At 38.0% G+C, this 20,465-nt stretch overlaps 1 protein-coding gene across 3 annotated transcripts; it reads left to right on the plus strand.

Annotated features, from left to right (window-relative positions):
- Positions 1 to 2,180: 2,180 nt before the first annotated feature.
- LOC121755629 lies at positions 2,181 to 11,324 on the plus strand. Of its 3 annotated transcripts, XM_042150950.1 has the most exons (7): positions 2,191 to 2,388; positions 2,475 to 2,690; positions 8,740 to 8,954; positions 10,093 to 10,384; positions 10,493 to 10,578; positions 10,661 to 10,752; positions 10,826 to 11,324. In XM_042150950.1, the coding sequence occupies exons 2-7, from the start codon at positions 2,490 to 2,492 to the stop codon at positions 11,053 to 11,055; spliced, it is 1,116 nt and encodes a 371-aa protein (XP_042006884.1). In that variant the 5' UTR covers positions 2,191 to 2,388; positions 2,475 to 2,489; the 3' UTR covers positions 11,056 to 11,324. The 3 variants fall into 3 exon arrangements, with proteins under 3 accessions (XP_042006885.1, XP_042006884.1, XP_042006883.1); XM_042150951.1 differs by lacking the exon at positions 2,475 to 2,690 and having other exon boundaries at positions 2,181 to 2,306; XM_042150949.1 differs by having other exon boundaries at positions 2,191 to 2,690.
- The last annotated feature ends 9,141 nt before the right edge of the window (positions 11,325 to 20,465 follow it).

Raw genomic sequence — 20,465 nt, forward strand, 5'->3', positions numbered from 1 at the left:
CGTCGGAGCCGGACATTTTTTGTTGTGAGTGAAAGAAAGATTGAGAATTGTAAGAATAGAAATGAGAGAATTTGGATGAGAATTGTGTAGTGCGGTGTGAATTTTTGGTGTGGAAGTGGGGTATTTAGAGCATGCGCAGCGGTGGCGTCCGTCGCCACCGCCGTCCGCGCCGCTGGCACTGAAGCCATCCGCCGCCGCTGCGCTCGCGCCGCTGGCACATTGCTGCTCGATGTATCGAGCACGTCCGTGCCAGCGGACGCACACGTGGCGCGCTCCCATTCGTCAACGGCGTAGCCGTTGCATTTAAACATTTTTTATTTTTATTTTTTTAAAAAATCGGTTTTTTATTAAAAAAACCGATAAAAAAAATTCACTTCCCCAAAAAAATATATCAGTTTATAACCGTTTTTTACACCTTTTAATTTTTTTTTCATTTTTTTCACCCCAAAAATACACACTTTCATCTATAAATACCCTCAATTTCACCCCAAAAATTCACATCAAACTACACAACTCTCATCATCATTCTCCAATATCCATTCTCATCTCCATTCTCTCTTATCCATTTTCATCTTCATTCTCTCATACCCTACAACATCACTATGTCCGGCCAAGACGATAACCCTTCGGGCTCCCACGGTTGGAACCCCGAATGGTTCGGTTCACAACCGTTTCCTAGTCCGAAAACGGAATATTCGGCCCCTCCTCAAACCCAAGATTCGGCCGTTCCGGGTGGCTACCGTCCATACCCAATCGACGACCAATGTGCCTCCGAAGGGCGCTACGGGTGGACACCGGAGCCTAGGCCTCGCGCCCCTTCCCAAATGCCGACTCCTCCATCTCGCGCCGGTGTCCGCACACCGTACTCACCGGCGGAGATGGAAAGATTGTTCAAGGCGTACTTGGAAATCTCCGAAGATGCGGTGGTTGGAACGAACCAATCCGACGATCACTTTTATTGGCGCGTCTCTAGCCGGTACAATGCAAACCGGCCGCCGGGAACGATCGAGCGCAACGAGAGTATGGTGCGCAACTGCATCGGCCGAGCCAACGAAGAAATTGGCAAGTTCAACGGCTATTTCATCCAGGAGTCCCGGAATGCCGGGAGCGGCCGAAGCGAGGTCGACATCATCACCGCCGCGCTGAGCACTTACCAATCCATGAACGGTAAGTCGTTCAAATATCTTAACGTTTGGCAGGAGACGCGGACGCACCCGAAGTATAAGGGAGGCATAACATCCTCCTCTAGCGGCTCCTCCAAACGATCAAGGTCGGTAGCCCTATCCGACTCCGGCTCGGAAGAAGTGACTAGCCAACTCGCCGGAGCTAACTTGGGTAGCCCCGACGCCGGACCGAGCGGTTCCCAACGCCGCCCCCAAGGAAGGAAGAAGGCGGCGACCAACCGTCGTCGCGGCTCGACTCCCGAAGCCACTCCCGAAGCCGCTCCCGCTCCCTATGTGCCACCTCCACCCCCGAACAACTCGCTGTGGATGCTCTTAAGCCAACTCAATATGGCCGATAGGTCATCTATGACCCCCACGCAACTTGAAACACACGAGACCATGATAAAGGTCTCCAATTGGGGTTGATCCCGCCGGATGCGTAGTCTTATTAGGAGTTTAATTATGTAATTTTTAATTTTTAGGATTTTAATTATGTAATTTTTAATTTTAAGGAGTTTAATTATGTAATTTTTAATTTTTAGGATTTTAATTATGTATTTTTTAATTTTATTTGTAATTTGTAATATTTATTGTGGTTTTTAAATGGATTTTAATATTATGGAAATGTTTTTGTTTAATTGAATTTTATATTAATTGTGCTCGTCCTCGCGGAAGAGCACAGTTGTGGGTGTTGTGCTCTTGCCAGAGAGCAGGCATGAATAGTACCGCCCGGGCCCACAACCGTGCCGCTGGCAAGAGCACGGTTGTGGATGCTCTTATAGATGAAAATGTGTATTTTTGGGGAAAAAATTGAAAAATAAATTAAAAGTGGGTAGAAAACGGATATAATTTTTTGGGAAGTGGGAAAATATATTTTTTATATTTTTAATCAAATTTTTTAATTAAAATCCGATTTTTTTTTTCAAATAAATGAACGACTGACACGTAGGCTGCTCGCTGGCACGGACGTGCTCAGCTCGTGCCAGCGGCAAGAGCGCAACTGCAAGCCGCGCCGCTGGAACGGACGGACAGACGGCTGCCTTTCTTGCCATTCTCTACACATACATTCTGCATAGCGATTTTGATCTCACTTGACATTCCAACAATTCGTCGACGTTAATCGCAGAATTTGATCAAGCCGCGGTATTGACTCATCCGCCATATATTAAGATAAAACTCGAAAATTCCCATACAATCTTTGACGGATATATATCGCGGAGAAAAGGTTTTTCCTTGTTTTGAGCTTCGGCTCTATTTTACAGACGCAGATAATTGCGTTTCGGTAAATCAGGGTTTTTGGTCTCATTTTAGTTTCGGTTCGGCGATATGTTGGGGCAAGGCTTGCACTTCAATAGGAGTAGTAGAAACGGAGAAGATCGGTTTTCCAGCGGTGCTAGGGCTCAGAGTGAACCGCTGCCGGAAAAGTCCAACGCAGAAATTCCGGCGTCGGAGCCCTCTCCCTTGTGTAATCTCGAGAGGTTTTTGGAATCAGTCACGCCATCGCTACCAGCGCAATATGTGTCCAAGGTTTGCCCCTTCTGGATTATCGATTTGATTCAATTTTGAAAAACTCTAAATTACTTCATGGATGGAGATGGTTTATGGTTGGGAATTCGATTTTACTTTGAATTAGTGTTACGATCTTACGCCGCGATCGTCCTATCGTAGCTCGTCACTGCCGAACTCAATGACTTCTTCGCGGTCGGCTGCCGAACTCCGTGACTTCTTCGTGGTCGGCCTATCTTAGCTCGTCACTGCCGAGCTCAGTGACCTCTTCTCGGTCTTCCTCTCTTAGTTCGGCGTTGCCGAACTCAGCGATAAAACGCCGATCTCAACACTTGAATGATCAATAAAATGGATTGCATTAACAATGATAATGTTCTACAATCGAATAAGAAGCAAAGAGGAGCTCGCGATCCACGATCGGAGCTTAACAAACATACAACTCACAGTATTCACGACGACTCAAAAGAAAGAACAACTACTGCTATTTATACTCTCTGTATCTTAGCTCACTTCCTTCTCATTGGCTAGCAACACGTCACTGCCCTCTTCTTATTGGTTGATACCTCTTAACTAATGCCACGTCACCGCATGCATGTTCGCTAATGTTGCATGCATGTAAGCTAATTACGGTTTATACTCCTGCATGCAACAATGCTCCCCTCTTAAGGTTCCTTTTCCACAAGGAACCATGGAAATCTGGCTTGAATCACCTCCGCAAACTCCCATGAAGCATCTGCCGGCGATTTTCCCTCCCAATGGATGAGCCATTTAGTAGCCGCTTGATTATGTCTCTTAACCATTTTTCTGTCGAGTATCGCCTGAGGAATAGCGTCATTTAAGTGAGATATCTCTGGTAGATCAGTTACGGGGCCTGTTGGAGGTGAAGCTGGTTTCAACAATGATACATGAAACACATTATGAATTGTAGCCGAGGCTGGTAGATTGAGTTTATAAGCTACTGCACCAATCCTATCCAATATCTGATATGGACCAAAGTATTTGGGCTCAAATTTGTGGTGTTTTCCTCGGATGGATCTCTGCCTATACTCTCTCAATTTCAACCAAACCCACTCCCCTATCTCAAACTCCTTATCACTTCTGTGTTTGTCCGCTTGTTTCTTCATTCTGTCAGCCGCCTTCTGGACATTTCGTTTAAGTATAGGAAGCATCTCTTCTCTGTCTCTGAGAGCAAGATCGACTGCTTCAATATTGGAATCACCCGGTAAATAAGGAACATGTAAAGGAGGTGCAAAGCCATATAGAGCTTCAAAAGGAGTCATTCTAATACTCGAGTGATAGGTAGTATTGTACCAGTACTCAGCCAAACTCAACCAATGGAACCAAGTATGCGGTTTCTCTCCCATAGCACAACGTAAATAGCATTGTAAACTTCGGTTGACTATTTCAGTTTGCCCATCCGTTTCTGGGTGATAAGCCGTGGAATACAACAACTCAACCCCTAACAAGCTCATGAATTCTTTCCAGAAACTTCCCACAAAGATAGCTCCTCTATCACTCACAATCTTAACTGGCATTCCATGCAATTTAAACACAGAATCCATAAACACCTCAGCTACTTTCTTTGCTGTAAAGGGGTGTGAAAGAGCCATAAAATGTGCATATTTACTTAGTCTATCCACCACCACAAATATAGTGTCATAACCTTGAGAGCTCGGCAAGGCTTCAACAAAATCCATTGAGATATCTGTATAAATTGCAGTAGGTATTGGGAGAGGCTGTAATAATCCAGACGGAGAAGTATTACCAGGCTTGTATTTTTGGCAAGTAACACATAGTCGCACAAACTCTCTGACATCTTTTCTCAGTTTCGGCCAATATAACAGGGCAGCTATCCTCTTGTAAGTTCCCAATACTCCTGAATGACCAGCCAAGGCAGATCCATGGAAAGTAGATAAGATCTGAGCCTTAAGTAACACATCATTTCCCACCACCAGCTTGCCTTTTCTTCTCAGTTCTTCCCTCTCCCAACTAAATTTTGGATGAGACACTGTATTCTGCTTTTTTTCTTCCAAAATTTTCTGGATCAGAGTGTCTTTTTTCCATGATTCCTTAACTTTTGCAATTAACTCAAGAGGAATCACAAAGGAAGTTAGAGCATAAGTCATCACTTCTGGAACTCTAGACAAAGCATCAGCCACTGAATTCTCAATGCCTTTCTTGTATCTAATTTCATAATCAAATTGCATTAGCTTGGTCATCCAAGCTTGTTGAGTAGGTGTAGTCAGCTTCTGATCCATCAAATATTTCAAGCTCTGATGATCAGTCAGAATGATGAACCTCTTGCCTTGCAAATAATGATACCACTTCTTCACAGCCATTAAAATAGCCAACAATTCCTTCTCATATACTGATAAAGTCTGATATTTAGGAGATAGAGACTTACTAATGAAGGCTATGGGGTGCTTATCTTGCATTAGCACAGCTCCAATTCCAAATCCCGAAGCATCAGTCTCTATAACGAACTCTTTAGAAAAATCTGGCAAGGCCAACACAGGAGCTGTTATCATAGCCATTTTCAGCTTTTCAAAGGCTTCTTGTGCTTCATTTGTCCACTTGAATGTATTGCCCTTAATCACCTCTATCAGTGGTCTAGCTATCACTCCATAATGATGCACAAATCTCCTGTAATAGCCAGTTAAGCCAAGGAAGCTTCTCACTTGTTTGACAGTCTTAGGCTGAGGCCAATGTTTCACTGCTTCTATTTTTCCTTCATCAGTTGAGACCCCTTCATGAGATATAACATGACCGAGATACTCCACTTTCTTACACCCAAAAGTACACTTGCTCCTTTTAGCTAATAAGCTATGTTCTTTCATCAATTCCAGAACCACTCTCAAGTGTTGCTCATGGGCCTCTTGGTTGCTGCTGTAGACTAGAATATCATCAAAGAATACCAGTATAAATTTCCTCAAATAACTTCTGAAAATTGTGTTCATTAGATTCTGAAATGTTGCTGGAGCATTTGTCAAACCAAATGGCATGACTAAAAACTCATAGTGCCCGGAGTGAGTTTTAAAAGCAGTCTTATGGACATCCTCCGGTCTCATCCTTACTTGCCAGTAACCTGACCTTAAATCAATCTTTGAGAACCAAGCAGCCTTACCCAATTCATCTAGCAACTCCTCAATAACAGGTATAGGGTACTTGTCTTTGACAGTGATAGCATTCAATGCTCTATAATCCACACACATTCTCCAAGTAGAGTCCTTCTTTTTAACCAACACAATGGAACTTGCAAAAGGGCTCTCACTATGTCGAATAACTCCAGCCTTAAGCATATCTTCAATCATAGCTTCAATAACATTTTTCTGATGTGCAGCATATTTATAAGGTCTCATGTTGATGGCATCTGCTCCCTCTTTTAAAATAATTTTGTGATCCAGTTCTCTCTGTGGAGGTAGTGTTTTCGGCTCCTCAAATATTCCAGCAAACTCTTTAAGAATCATATTAAGCTTTGGCCACATTTCCTCAACACTAAGCTCATAACATAAATCTGCCTCCAACTCAACAGCAGGTATCCACTGACTGAGCTTTCTCTCATTAACATCAGCTTCATCTGGATTCATTATGTGTAGAAAATTCAATTGCTCAACCTTAGGTGACCATCTCTCACCTTGTAGTTTCACTTCCTCTCCATTCAACTTGAAGACCATACTGAGATTGTTAAAATTCCACTTAATCTCGCCCAAAGTGGATAACCATTCTCCACCCAATATCAGATCATAAGTCTCCAGAGTAATAAGATAGACTTCACTCTGAAATCGGGATCCTTGCATCTCCCATTCCAACCTATTGCATTTTTGGGTACATTGCAGAATCTGCCCATTAGCTACTTCCACAGCTTTTGAATTAACAGGAAGTAGTTCACAATTGATTTTTCTAGCCACTTTCGAGCTTAAAAAATTGTGAGTGCTACCAGTATCTATCAATATTCTCAAGATCTTACCCTGACATTTCCCTCTAATCCTCATTACTTGAGGTCCATCCTTTCCCCACACAGCATGTAAGGAGAGCTGCAGATCAGATTTCTCATCTTCTTCTTCATCCTCACTCACTTCCTGCACCTCATTACTTCCCACTTCTCCTACCTCAAGTAGCTGCACAACATATGATCTTCTCTTACTACACTGGTGGTTTGGAGTGAATTTCTCCGTGCACCAGAAACACTCTTTTCTTGCCCTCTTTTCATCCATTTCTTTTGGAGTCAAATTGGTACTAGCTCTAACACCATTCGGTCTACCAACCTCCTTGTTACTTCCATTCCAGTTATTCAAGACTCCAACCTTATTAGTAGCAGTCACAGCCAAAGGTTTGCTATTAGAATAGTAGCTACTGCTCGCTTGAACATGGCTCTGACTAACCTTTGTTTTAACACCTAGAGCTCTCACAGTCAACTCTTGTAGTTTAGCTAAAGAGTAAGCCTCAGATAATGCCTTAGGTCTAAACATACGCACAGGCATTTGTAGTTCATCAATTAATCCAGATAAGAAGAAGCTCAAAGCTTGATCCTCTCTAATTCCAGCTCTAGGATATAATTCATCAAAGGTATCCATGTAATTTTGTAGCGTACCTGTTTGTTTGAGGTTCCTGAGGTCAGCTAATGGATCCTCATATGCGTGAGCACCAAAGCGAGCTGCCAAGGATGAACTATAGCTCGACCAATCCGCGTACGCCATATCTCCATGTAAGCTTTCAAAACCTCGATGCCACAGCAAAGCCTTCCCTTCTAGATGAATTGCAGCCACTCTAACCTTATCCTCTTCAGGTACCTTAGCCACTTGGAAAAAGTACTCAGCTCTCATCATCCACCCTTCAAAACCGTCTCCATCGAATTTAGGAAATTCATATCGCGTCGATCTTCCTCCATTTTCATACCGATTCCAACCAGTCTCCATTTCATTATTTTTCTGATTCTGCAAATTAAGCGCAGCAATTGTTTGCGACATCTCCATCATCTCGGCCTTATGCTCTTCTCGCATCTCTTGCAATTTCTGCTCCATCGCCTCCAACATTTTCTTCTCCATTTCCGCACCTCGAGTAACCGTTCCGACGTCCGGAGATCGATTGCTCTGAATACCAATTGTTACGATCTTACGCCGCGATCGTCCTATCGTAGCTCGTCACTGCCGAACTCAATGACTTCTTCGCGGTCGGCTGCCGAACTCCGTGACTTCTTCGTGGTCGGCCTATCTTAGCTCGTCACTGCCGAGCTCAGTGACCTCTTCTCGGTCTTCCTCTCTTAGTTCGGCGTTGCCGAACTCAGCGATAAAACGCCGATCTCAACACTTGAATGATCAATAAAATGGATTGCATTAACAATGATAATGTTCTACAATCGAATAAGAAGCAAAGAGGAGCTCGCGATCCACGATCGGAGCTTAACAAACATACAACTCACAGTATTCACGACGACTCAAAAGAAAGAACAACTACTGCTATTTATACTCTCTGTATCTTAGCTCACTTCCTTCTCATTGGCTAGCAACACGTCACTGCCCTCTTCTTATTGGTTGATACCTCTTAACTAATGCCACGTCACCGCATGCATGTTCGCTAATGTTGCATGCATGTAAGCTAATTACGGTTTATACTCCTGCATGCAACAATTAGCTGCCTGACTCATTGAAAAATTTAATGTTTTGAGTTTTATGAGGGTTCTGATTGGCAGTGTGTAAGTTGTAAATTGGATATTGCACTCTCTGGACTTGTTGAGCTAGAGAAAATGTATAGGTCTAAAATCTGAACTTTTAATGTTTTTATGCTCAACCTATGCTTGATATGAGAAATTACTGTAAATACATTTTCTTCTCTTTCAGAACCTGCATTTGGTATAGAAACTTAGGATACAGACTACACTCTACAGTCTATTAGTGAGATATATATTGTTATTAGAACGATAGTTGTTGGTGATTGCACACATAGCAGTTGCGGTGCTTGTGTTTGTCTTTGTGCTTTCACCCTGGTGTAAACCCTATAAAAGATGAAAGCTTTTACATGAAGTTCTCTTTTCTTTTTCATCCTTGTTCGAATATATTGTCAAATGTCACAGATGAAAGCGAGGAGTTGGAGAACATGTAATGGAGTAGAATCTATGCCCTTCTTTGTACTGAGTGATTTGTGGGAGTCATTTAAAGAATGGAGTGCATATGGTGCCGGGGTGCCTTTGGTACTTAACGATCGTGATGGTGTTGTTCAGTATTATGTTCCGTACCTGTCGGGCATTCAGTTGTACGCTGACCTTTCAAAGAGTACAACCAAAATAAGGTATCTTTCTTTCGGCTAATGATGTCGAACAGCAAAATTATGGTATCTGTCTTGGCTTATGATGTATTTTGTTTAAGGTAACTTGGAATTTGTGGTTTTTACTTCCATGTATGGATGTATCTTAATTGGTTTCATCAAGGACAAATTTCAATCGGGACTTTTCCAGTGAGTGTTCTGCACTTTCTTCATGATTTGAATTTGCAATTTGGTCTCACCTCACTATGTTGTTACTAATATATTTGAATTAGTTTAGATCATATTACATCAGACTCATGGCTAATATTTGCAACAATATGTTCTGATGCGTGCTCATTCTCTATTAGCGACTTGGTTTTGGTAAGTCCTTAATGTAGATATTTTCTTGAAGTGGATATCAACATCTAAATGCTCCAATACTTGAGATGAGCAGACCTCTCTGTCAAACCTGTTTCTTTCGAAATGGATGCACTTTATGCCTACTCTAAGTGCTTGTTTGGTAGCCTAGATAAGACCAAGATATGTGAGTTATTATTTGGCTGTTTGGTAGATAAAATAATGTACATGTTAGGCCATCAAAGCCCATCTTGGCCCGCTGAGGCCCGGAGAGAATTAGTTCAAAAGGGTGGATTATTTAGCATCCCAAAAGAGTGAGATAGCATATCCTTATCTTAAAGCCCATCTTAATTAATTATCTTGTGCTAATTTAACATGCCTACCAAACATGCACTAAAAGGATAGCTGTGTAAATGATGGAAAGGGTGAATGCACACACGAAAATATATCTGTAAGGTGTTCACTTGGAACTTAAATACTACCATGCATTTTTTTATATGCTAAGATCTCTGAAAAATGGTTACTGGATATTATCTACTTATGAATGTTAGTCTAGCAAATGAAATCTTGTACCTAAGTTGATTTGTAATGTCATCCTCTTCCTGTCTGTCTTTTCGGTGTAGAGAGTTTCCTTGTTATTTTACTTTTTTACTGCATGTACGATTTTTAATTTTAAACATTCACTTGTTGCTCGTTGGAATGGAAAAGTAACTGTCACATATTGTAGTTGGTAGATTTATTTATTTATTTATTTATTTATTACTCACTGTTATATTCTGTCTATAGCAATCTTCTGCCATGTCTGATTTTATTCATCTCATTTTAGGAGACGTGGTGAAGAAAGTGATGGTGAATATTTTAGGGATTCAAGTAGTGATGGAAGCAGTGATAGTGAACAGGAGAGGTGTGGCTTGAGCTATTCTAGAGAGCAACCAAGTTACTACAAAAGCAGTAATAGTCCCCTCACAGTAGATCAAATGGCAGTGAGAGAGCAACAAAGGGCATTTCAAGAAGGTTTCTCTAGCGATGAAGGGGAACCTGAAATTTCTCAGGGATGCTTGTTATTTGAGTATCTCGAACATGCTCCTCCTTATTCTAGGGAGCCTTTGGCAACCAAGGTGCATTGTCTATTTCATTCTATATATTTTTTACCATATCTGCTTGAGTTCTGTATTGATGCACAATACATCTTTGCTGAGAGAGGATTCAACAATTCATCTTTACAGATATCTGATCTTGCTCTCCATTGCCCGGAGCTAAAAACACTGAGGAGTTGTGATCTACTTCCATCAAGCTGGATTTCTGTCGCCTGGTATCTTTACTAGAAAATGCATCATTATTTCTTGATTCTGCCCATTTTTGTACTTATCTGATGGAGAGTATTGTTACTGTAGGTACCCGATTTACAGAATACCTACGGGTCCAACTCTCAGAGATCTAGACGCTTGCTTCTTGACCTTCCATTCTCTTCATACACCCATGACAGGTAGTTGAACTAGTCACAGCTCTCTCTTATGATTTCAGTTTTTAAGTCCGACTCACTTCTTTGCTTGTCACAGGAACTGAAGTCGTGCATCCCCCTGTTGTGACATACCCCAGTGATGGTGATGGCGCTCCTCAAGTTTCACTTCCAGTATTCGGGCTGGCTTCGTACAAATACAAAGCATCGCTGTGGACTCCGTACACAGGACATCAGTGGCAGCTGGAAAATTCTCTGTTGCAAGCTGCGGATAACTGGCTAAACTTGCTCCAAGTCAATCACCCTGATTTCTCCTTCTGTCGCAGATAAAAACTATGTTGCCCATTTCACCTTGGATTGCTTTGCTCTGTTATGATTTATGTGATGAATATATAATCCAAGTTAAAAAGAAAAAAGAGTAGCGGAGAGGGGTTGTAGTTGGTGGTGATGTTAAAAAAGTCATAACAGAGCAGGATATATTTGGTGTGATGAATCTGGTGTAGGTTGGAGCCTATTCGCATGAGGATTTTGGTTGATAATGTCATGTTATGTATACTAGTGGTAAGTTTGACAGATATGGAAAGTAGTGTTTAGTTTAACTTTACCGTCTTATCCTTATATTTTGCAATCTTTGAAAAAAAATTAAAAATGAAAAGCATTGTTGTAATAATCCATGTTCATCTAGTAAACTAAAGGTACGATACGAAGTATACTTCTTACTGCAAAGCAGTTGGATAGGTCGTAGAGCATTTTACACTCTTTCTTCGGCCTTCCTCCACAGCTTCATTGCGGTCGTCAACGTCTTTGCCATCGATGCAGAGATGAGCTCCTTCACGTCGAAAGTCCACGATTTTGGCATTGTTAGGATCCCATCCCGCAGCCTGGCAAAAAGTGTAGAAGGCAGGGGTTCATCTTTTGAGAGGGTAGAGAGACAATGTAGAATAGAAAAGATTGGAGCAAAGGATGATGAAATATTATATGAAGTGAGGGTATTTATAGAGGAAATTTTTTTTTAAAATAAATGAAAAACAAAAAAAAAAGGATTGCATATTTCCAGCTGATTCCGTGGGCCGGGGCCATAATAGGGCTCAAAAACCCGCCAGAACGCCCAGCCCCTCGCTGCTGATGGGGCTGAAATTGCTCAGCCGCCGAACCCCCCATAATAAGACTGGAAATTCAGGGGTATGCGGTGGTCGGAATTTTCCGACGCTATTGCTATTGGCCTAAGAGCCAACTAATTAGTCCCAATAAAAACATGTTAATGACTGTAAGGGCATCCGCAATGGCGTTCGCCCAACAATAACCTAGCCACAAACTCCTCCTGCCACATCATCGGCACTAAAAATCCTCCTGCCACATCATCAGGACAAGCAAATAGCCGAGCAATAGCCTAGCTACATCATCCCTAATTATATAAAATAAATAATTGACAATCACACAAAATACGGAATTAAATTTACGACACAGATATGGAAAAATCTAATTATTTTATTTAAATTTTAAAAAAAGTACATTTAAAAAAATTACATAATTAAAAAAAAACTAACGCCGTGCAATCCTCCGCGCCCACAACTCTTCAATTAAATCCTTTTGGAGTCGAATATGAGCATCTGTTTGGCTCATGTCGGCATGTGCTTGGAGGAGGCCGACTTCATCGTGCGGGTCGTGGCTTGGACCAGCTTCATTATCGTCGTTGGCCCAACTAGTCAGTCGTATACCTTCATCTTCGACAATCATGTTGTGCATGATAATACAGGCGTACATTATATCAGCAATGCAGTCAATATGCCACAAACGCGATGGACCCCTAATTGCCGTCCATCGAGACTGGAGCACATCAAATGCGCGCTCCACGTCCTTGCGCGCCGACTCCTGGCGTTCCGCAAAGTAGGCCTTCCTCTCATCCGATGCGCATCTGATCGTCTTCACAAAGACGGTCCGCCTAGGGTATATCTCATCCGCCAAGTAGTAGCCCATCTCATGCTGGGTCCCGTTGGCGACAAAATTGATGGCCGGACCGACGCCCTGGCACTGCTCGTTGAAAAGGGGCGACAAGTTGAGGACGTTGAGGTCGTTGTTCGACCCGGCTATCCCAAAATACGCATGCCAAATCCTTAGCCGGTAGTCAGCAACGGCCTCCAGGATCATCGTGAGATTCTTTCCCTTGTAGCCGGTCGTGTAGAACCCCTTCCAGGCAGCGGGACAGTTCTTCCACTCCCAATGCATACAATCTATGCTACCTAACATACCCGGGGACCCATACTTCTCCCCGTGCATCTGCATCAGATACTGGCAGTCTTTGCGAGTAGGGCTTCGAAGGTACTGATCACGGAAAATTTCAATCACGCCCTGACAGAAATACTTCATACATTATATGGCAGTCGGCTCACCGATGTGGAGGTACTCGTCCCACATGTCTCCCGCGCCTTTGTAGGCCAACTGCCTGATTGCCGCAGTGCACTTTTGAATAGGTGTGTGGCGGGGTATGCCAGCCGCATCGTGCCTGAAGCGGAAATACAGATATCGCTGCTCCAAGGCGTTAACAATACGCATAAACAGGACTCTGCTCATCCTAAAACGGCGCCTGAAATGGGTGTCGTTGAACCTCGGCTCCTGTGCAAAGTAGTCTGCGTATAGGCGCTGATGTGCAGCTACGTGATCACGTTCAATCACTGTTCGGCGGTGGACAACTGGTCGTAGTCGAGGTCGAGTACCGCCGGCTGCAAGGCCCTCTGCATCAGCCGATCAATCTCACGGTTCGTATAAGCCTCTAACGCTTCGTTCATTCGACGTTCGTACTCCTCAGCATCCCCACCACTACCACCACTACTACCACCAACGTTGCTCATTTCCCATTGTTGATCTTGTACAGAAATTAAGATAGAGAGAGTACTCGTTAAAACAAGTGGTGCGAATGAAAATGACGTGCAAATCGCGTATATATAGTGTTTCGAAAATTAAAAAAAAAAATTAAATTCGCTCGCCGAACGCTCGCCGGTCCCGAGCCTGCAATGGCGGCGAGCAGACCGGCGAGCGCATCGGCGAGCGCTAGCCGATTTTTTCGCCGAAATGGCGCTCGCCGGTTCCAATGGTTCGGCGAGCACCGGAAATCGGCTAGCCGGCCCGCTCGCCGCCATTGGAGATGCTCTAATGGTAATAATTCTCCGAAACCGATCTTAAACATACATTAACTACAAATAGTGCTAGATTATTGAGTTGTTAATAATTCGATGCCAAATTATGTTTTGATCGACCATGTTTTGGAAATTAGTGTGAAGATGGCTGACGAAGAAGATAAAAAACTGGAGCAATTAGCCGAGTCATGGCTGATACGCTTGTGCAAAGCCGGGTGCGGTTCGTGGGACTCCGACCCTGAACGAATCGCCAACTTCCTCCAGAAAGAGGGAAACGAGAAGCTCGGCCTCAACATCCCAATCGACATCGGCCAAGCACTTCTTCTTCTTCTTCTTCTTCTTCTTCTTCTTCTTCTTCTTCTTCTTCTTCTTCTTCTTCTTCTTCTTCTTCTAGAAGTCGGACTAGGGGGCTCTGACGGAAGAAAGGGAAGGTTGCGGTGGAGGTGGTGGATCCTCGGGGGCGGAGGTACGGGGTGAGCTTGAAGCGGACCATAGCCGGCCCTAAGAGCTGCAGCTACACCATCGGGAAGCCGTGGAATGCTATCAGAGAAGGGATGGAGTTGGAGGTTTGGGCTCTTAGAACTTAGAAGGGAGACTGCCCAACTCTCTTTCCATCTCACACCTCACCCTTCAAATTTCTTTCTACTTGGGGTTTTTTATTTGGGTTTAGGGTTTTAGGTGTTTCCAACGGATTTTTGTTTATAGTTGGATTGAATTTGTTTGTCTAAAGATTCAAAATATTATTCATTTTTAGTTATATTTATTATATCTGTTAAAAAATTAATTGTCGTTCTGATTTTTTAATAACTTCGTTGTTTTCACGTGGAAAATAATTTATTGAAATACATTAATCATAGTTCAATCTAGGTATATTGACAACGATATATGAATATGATGAAAAAAATACTAACTTTTAGCTAGTGTTTAGTCAATCTCCCTCGATCAAGTATTTCAGTCAAAGTAAGTATATCTTACTCTCCTGCAGTGATAAAATGCATACTCTATATATTATACAAACTCCGAACTTATCAATATAATATAAAATTTCAAGATTTTGATGTCAACACAATCTCAATACAATGTCAATACGGTGTCAGCCGTTGATACTGTGTTGTTATTTTTTGTTGATGCTATTTTGTAATCTGTTGACATTTTTTAACTGTCCAGATTATAGTTTGGAGTTTGTACAATATATAGAGTTTGCATTTGATTACATTCCTCCTACTCCATATGGTTCTTTGTTTCAGTTTTTTAGCTTATGAAAATACGTTGTTTATTGCTTATCTAAATATAGAATTTTTCTTTGATAATCGACACATCATGTGCGATACAATTTTACGAATTTGAATTTTACGGGAAATTGACTCTACACTAAAAGTTTGTGTGTTTTTACCATATTCAAAGTTCGTGGTCAATTTCTTAATTGACCTATAGTTGTGTATTTATTCACTACGGGTGTGATCCGTTGCTAACTTTTTTAAGTTGCTAACTTGTTAAATCATCAATGCAATGTATTAAAAATGTCAATACAATGATAATGAAATGTCAACATAAAATTAAGTTGATATTTTAATACATTATGTTGACATTGATATTTAAATGTCATTACAGTTTATTAAAATGTCAACATAAATATGTGTTGACATTTTTAATATAGAGGGAACATTATTTTTGGTCCACGATCTTTGCCAAAGTATCATTTTAGGTCCGTGAACTTTGAGTTAGTATCATTTGAGGTACTTTTTACTATTTCCAAGTTTTTTTGGACGAAAATACTCTCAATACCTTAAAGTATATATATTTTTAATAAACTTATCATATACTCATATTTTTTATAAATATCGTTACAATATATTTTTGACAAATTTTCTAAATACAATTTGACCTTAAATATTATCACTTATTGTGACATGCAAGTAAAATTGCTTCTTCAATTTTTAATATTAATTTTTTTTAAAAAATTGAATAAAGAACTTTCTTTAATAATAAAAAATTGAATAAAGATCTTTTTATAAATATCTTTACAATATATTTTTGACAAATTTTCTAAATATAATTTAACCTTCAATATTATCATTTAATTTTGTGACAAGCAAGAAAAGATCTTTATTTAATTTTTTATTATTAAAGAAAAGTTCTTTATTCAATTTTTTAAAAAATTAATATAAAAAATTGAAGAAGCATGTTTACTTGCATGTCACAAAATTAAGTGATAATATTTAAGGTCAAATTATATTTAGAAAATTTGTCAAAAATATATTGTAAAGATATTTATAAAAAAATTATGAGTATATGATAAATTTATTAAAAATATATACACTTTAAGGTATTGAGGGCATTTTCGTCCAAAAAAACTTGGAAATAGTAAAAAGTACCTCAAATGATACTAACTCAAAGTTCACGGACCTAAAATGATATTTTCAATGTTCACGGACCTAAAATGATACTTTGGCTAAGTTCGTGGACTAAAAATGATGTTCCCTCTTTAATATATTACGTTGATGAGTTAGCAAGTTAACAATTTAAGAAAAGTAAGCATTTTAACGCATCCCTTATTCGTTATAAGTAAATAACTAACTAAAGGGATGTATTATGGTAAAGACAAATGAACAAACCCTACTGTACCAGTAAATCTGATTACAAAACAATAATGAAATAATAATTAAATGGTCTTAGTTTGGCTCTTATGGGCCTAGTAGCGACGGTATGTGGGCCTTCCACAACCTTTTGTTAAATGGTCTTAATATGGCGCTTCATGGGCCTAGTAGTGACGATATGGGCCATCCCAACCTTTTGTTGCATTAAAGCCCAATAATAGTGTCCGGCCCAAGAATCTATCATCACCCCATCAACCATATACCTTAATAATTTCTCAATTTCAATTGAAATTCAAAATTTTTAATATCTGCATCTCATTATCACTCTTCTCAACCACATTCACCCAAAAAATGATGAGAGAGACCCTTTCTATTATCTGCAATAGTACACTGAAATTTCTCAAAAAAAAGATGTATATAAGTATAAAACAAACTAAAGTTGTTTTGGAGCTGTTTTCTTAAATCAACTTTTAGGAAATAAGATATGGGGTAGGCACAATTGGAATATTTGAATGAGTATGTCGCATGGAAAGATTAATCACAAATGACTTGGTGTACCTCATCAATAAATGCTTGACAAATGGAAATAAAAAGGACTCATATGCCACATCAATTAAACACCTATTCACTAAACTAACGGTTAAATTAAGCCAGCCGTTAATTGTTTTATGGAAAGTGGGCAAAAATATTAAATATGGTGGTAATCACCAAATGGAAGAATTTGTGTGCCATATATATGTATATAACACGTGGGTAGTGATTTAGAGACATAATGTCTCCAAGCCATAATACCCTTATGTCTCTTTGACATAAGATTAATTTAAATATGGACTAATATACCCTAATTGGATTATACCTACCAAATCAAATTAGATATATATCCGTATAGATTTTAACTAAATTGTAACATTCCGTTTGCATTTGTGCATTAGATTAGACTTTATTTTTACAAATATTAGGCAGATTTTTATTTTTTTTAAGTAGTAGTATTAGGAAGCTAGTATATTTTATTACTATATTAATTTTATAACTTAATTATATTCGTAATGTGCTTTGTATAAGTTTGATTTTCTTTCTATTTTTTATACTTTTTATATACTATTAGTTAGTTTGTATTTTAATTTTTATGTTATTTGGTAGTTTTAATTTGTTGGTATGTGTTTGAAAGTACAATTTGTCACTGTATATTCATTTTTAGATATAATATTGTTTATTTTGTGATTATAATATTGTTAGTTTTACATAATATGACTTGTTTTCTTAATTGTGCTATAAAATAAGTAACTATTTTAATTTTATAATATGTATGACTTTGAAATTGAACATTATGGTGATAATAACTCAATTTTTTTATTTTAAAAAATAGTAAATAATAAATGAGTTAATAACATATGATTATATTTTTAAATTAAGATATGACTATAGCGTTTCCAAAAATGAAGAATTAAATGAAATTAAATTTGGGATTGTAAATACAATAAATCTATGAAATTCGTAAAATCAAAATCTCAAACTTAATTTATACCAATATATCACACTTATATCAAATATTAATTTATTTCACCATAATGAATTGAACTAAGAACTCTAATATTTTATAAAGCATATGAGAAAATATTTAATATATAAATTTAAAATATAAAATAGATGTGTTTGGAACATGTGATTATTTCTATGGTTGTTGTTCCCTAACATTTTGTCCATTAATAAAATAAATAAACTTCAAATCTTCATTTTGATGCTCTAAGAACTCAAGCAATTAATTGATTTATTAATTTTATAAATATAAATTATAGATTCAATAATGTTTTGTATTAATAAAATTAAGATTGAGTATTAAATCTATTAACCTATAAGTTTAGAATTTACAAAATTTAAATAAAGTTTAAATTCATTATATTAGATTAATTTTTTTTAAAAAAAATCGTGATTTAAGTTTGAATGAAAATTCAAAATTTTAGCATCCATATATAAATAAGGGTAGGTTGTGTGCTTGAAGTTAGAATGAAAAAATCGTGATTGAAGTTAAATTGTATGCTTAAATCAAGCCATCCATATAAATACACTCAAACTTTCCTAAGTAAATTCTTAAATATAAATAAATGTTTTTATATGCATAAGGGTAGTATGATATATGTACAAAACATATATTTAAATAAAAACATAAAATAATCTAAAATGACTATTTTATCCCCGTTATGGCTTAGACATTATGTCTATAAATCATTTCTCATAACGTATATAGGAGTATCTCTCTTATAATATAAAAATATTCTCATGCGTATCAAATTTTCTATGTCTATATAACGTATCTCTCTCATAATATACAAATATTCTTATGTGTATTGAATTTTAATTCGTTCTTTTCACTCATAAGATGATATATTTTTTTTAATTTTTATTATGTTCTTCATTTATAATTAGGTATACATTTATTTTATTTTATTTTTTGGCTTTGCAGGGTTATCAAGGTGATTCAAGTGTACCTCAAATCATGTTTTCGAGTGATTGTTCCCCTTGATTTTATCTAGAGTTGAGAAAAGTAATTTGGATTGAAGAAACTTTTTTTGAACTGGTTGTTAGAATGTGAAGAAATAATTTTTGAGAGATTTTTGTGATAGCTTTAATTTTGAACGAGTAAATGTTTCTTTTTGTTTATGAAAGTGAGAAATTTGTTGGTTGCTAGAATATGAAAGAAATAATTTTCAAGAGATTTTTGTGATAGCTTAATTTTGAACTAGTAATTTTTTCTTTTTGTTATGAAAGTGAGAAATTTGTTATGTACTAGCTCCCGAGTAAGTTTGATAGGATTATACTTTTTGGTCATCTTTAAGCTATTCTATTTCAAATAATATAAGAATATTTTATTTTTGATATTTTTATTTTCTTGTTTTATTTATTTATTTTTTGATTTTTTAACATTCTTTTAAAAACATATTGAAAACCATTACTCAATATGCTAACAAGTATAAGTTATGGACAAGAAAAAAATAATACCCATAAAATTCCAAAATTGTAGTAATATCAAAGAGAGAGTTGTAATAGGACGGTACAATATTTTTTCTTAACATGAAAAGTAATGTATATGATTACTTTTTTATGTATAAAATATTACTATATTATAAGGCCAATTACATATAAATTGTAGTATATGGAACGTAAATTGTGATCATCATATTTAATATTTTTTCCCGCTTTCCGTAAAACAATTAATGGATGGCTTAACTTAACCGTTAGTTTAGTCAATAGGTGTTTAATAGGTTGTTAATTGATATGTCATGTGGGTTTTTTTTTATTTTCATTTGTCAAGTATTTATTGGTGAGGTACATCAAATCATTACGTCACTTTAGTGTGGATTGACCATGAAATTTTTACTCAAATATGAAAGATAAAAAGGGTAAGTCATTCATTAATAATTTAATACTCCCCCGTCCCACGATAATTGTCATTCTTTTCTAGTTCGGTCCATCCCACAATAATTGTACATTTCCAATCAATTTTTCTTTACATTTCTTAACATCCATCCGATAATAAGAGTAATAATTATTATGGGATGGAGGGAGTACTATACAATAATTAAATCAGGAAACAAAATCCTCCGAAGTTTTTTCTGTATCGTTTGAATACAAAGGCCATCTTCACACATTCTCTAGCACATGGTGTGCAATGTCATCTTCTCTAATTGATTCTCATCACAAATACCAAGAATTGACAACATGTAAGCTAGCTTATTATTCTTGGGGCCCCCTTAATCACTTTTTCTGAAAATAATTTCCTCATGCTCTGAAAATCATATAATCTTGAAAAAATAAATAAGCTAGCTTATTATTCTTGCCCCCCCCCCCCAATCAATTTTTCTGAAAATAATTTCCTCATGCTCTGAAAATCATATAATCTTGAAAAAATAAATAAGCTAGCTTATTATTCTTGCCCCCCCCCCAATCAATTTTTCTGAAAATAATTTCCTCATGCTCTGAAAATCATATAATCTTGAAAAAATAAATAATG

The sequence above is a fragment of the Salvia splendens genome, chromosome 11, assembly GCF_004379255.2.
Source record: "Salvia splendens isolate huo1 chromosome 11, SspV2, whole genome shotgun sequence".
In the NCBI taxonomy this organism is placed as follows: Eukaryota; Viridiplantae; Streptophyta; class Magnoliopsida; order Lamiales; family Lamiaceae; genus Salvia; species Salvia splendens.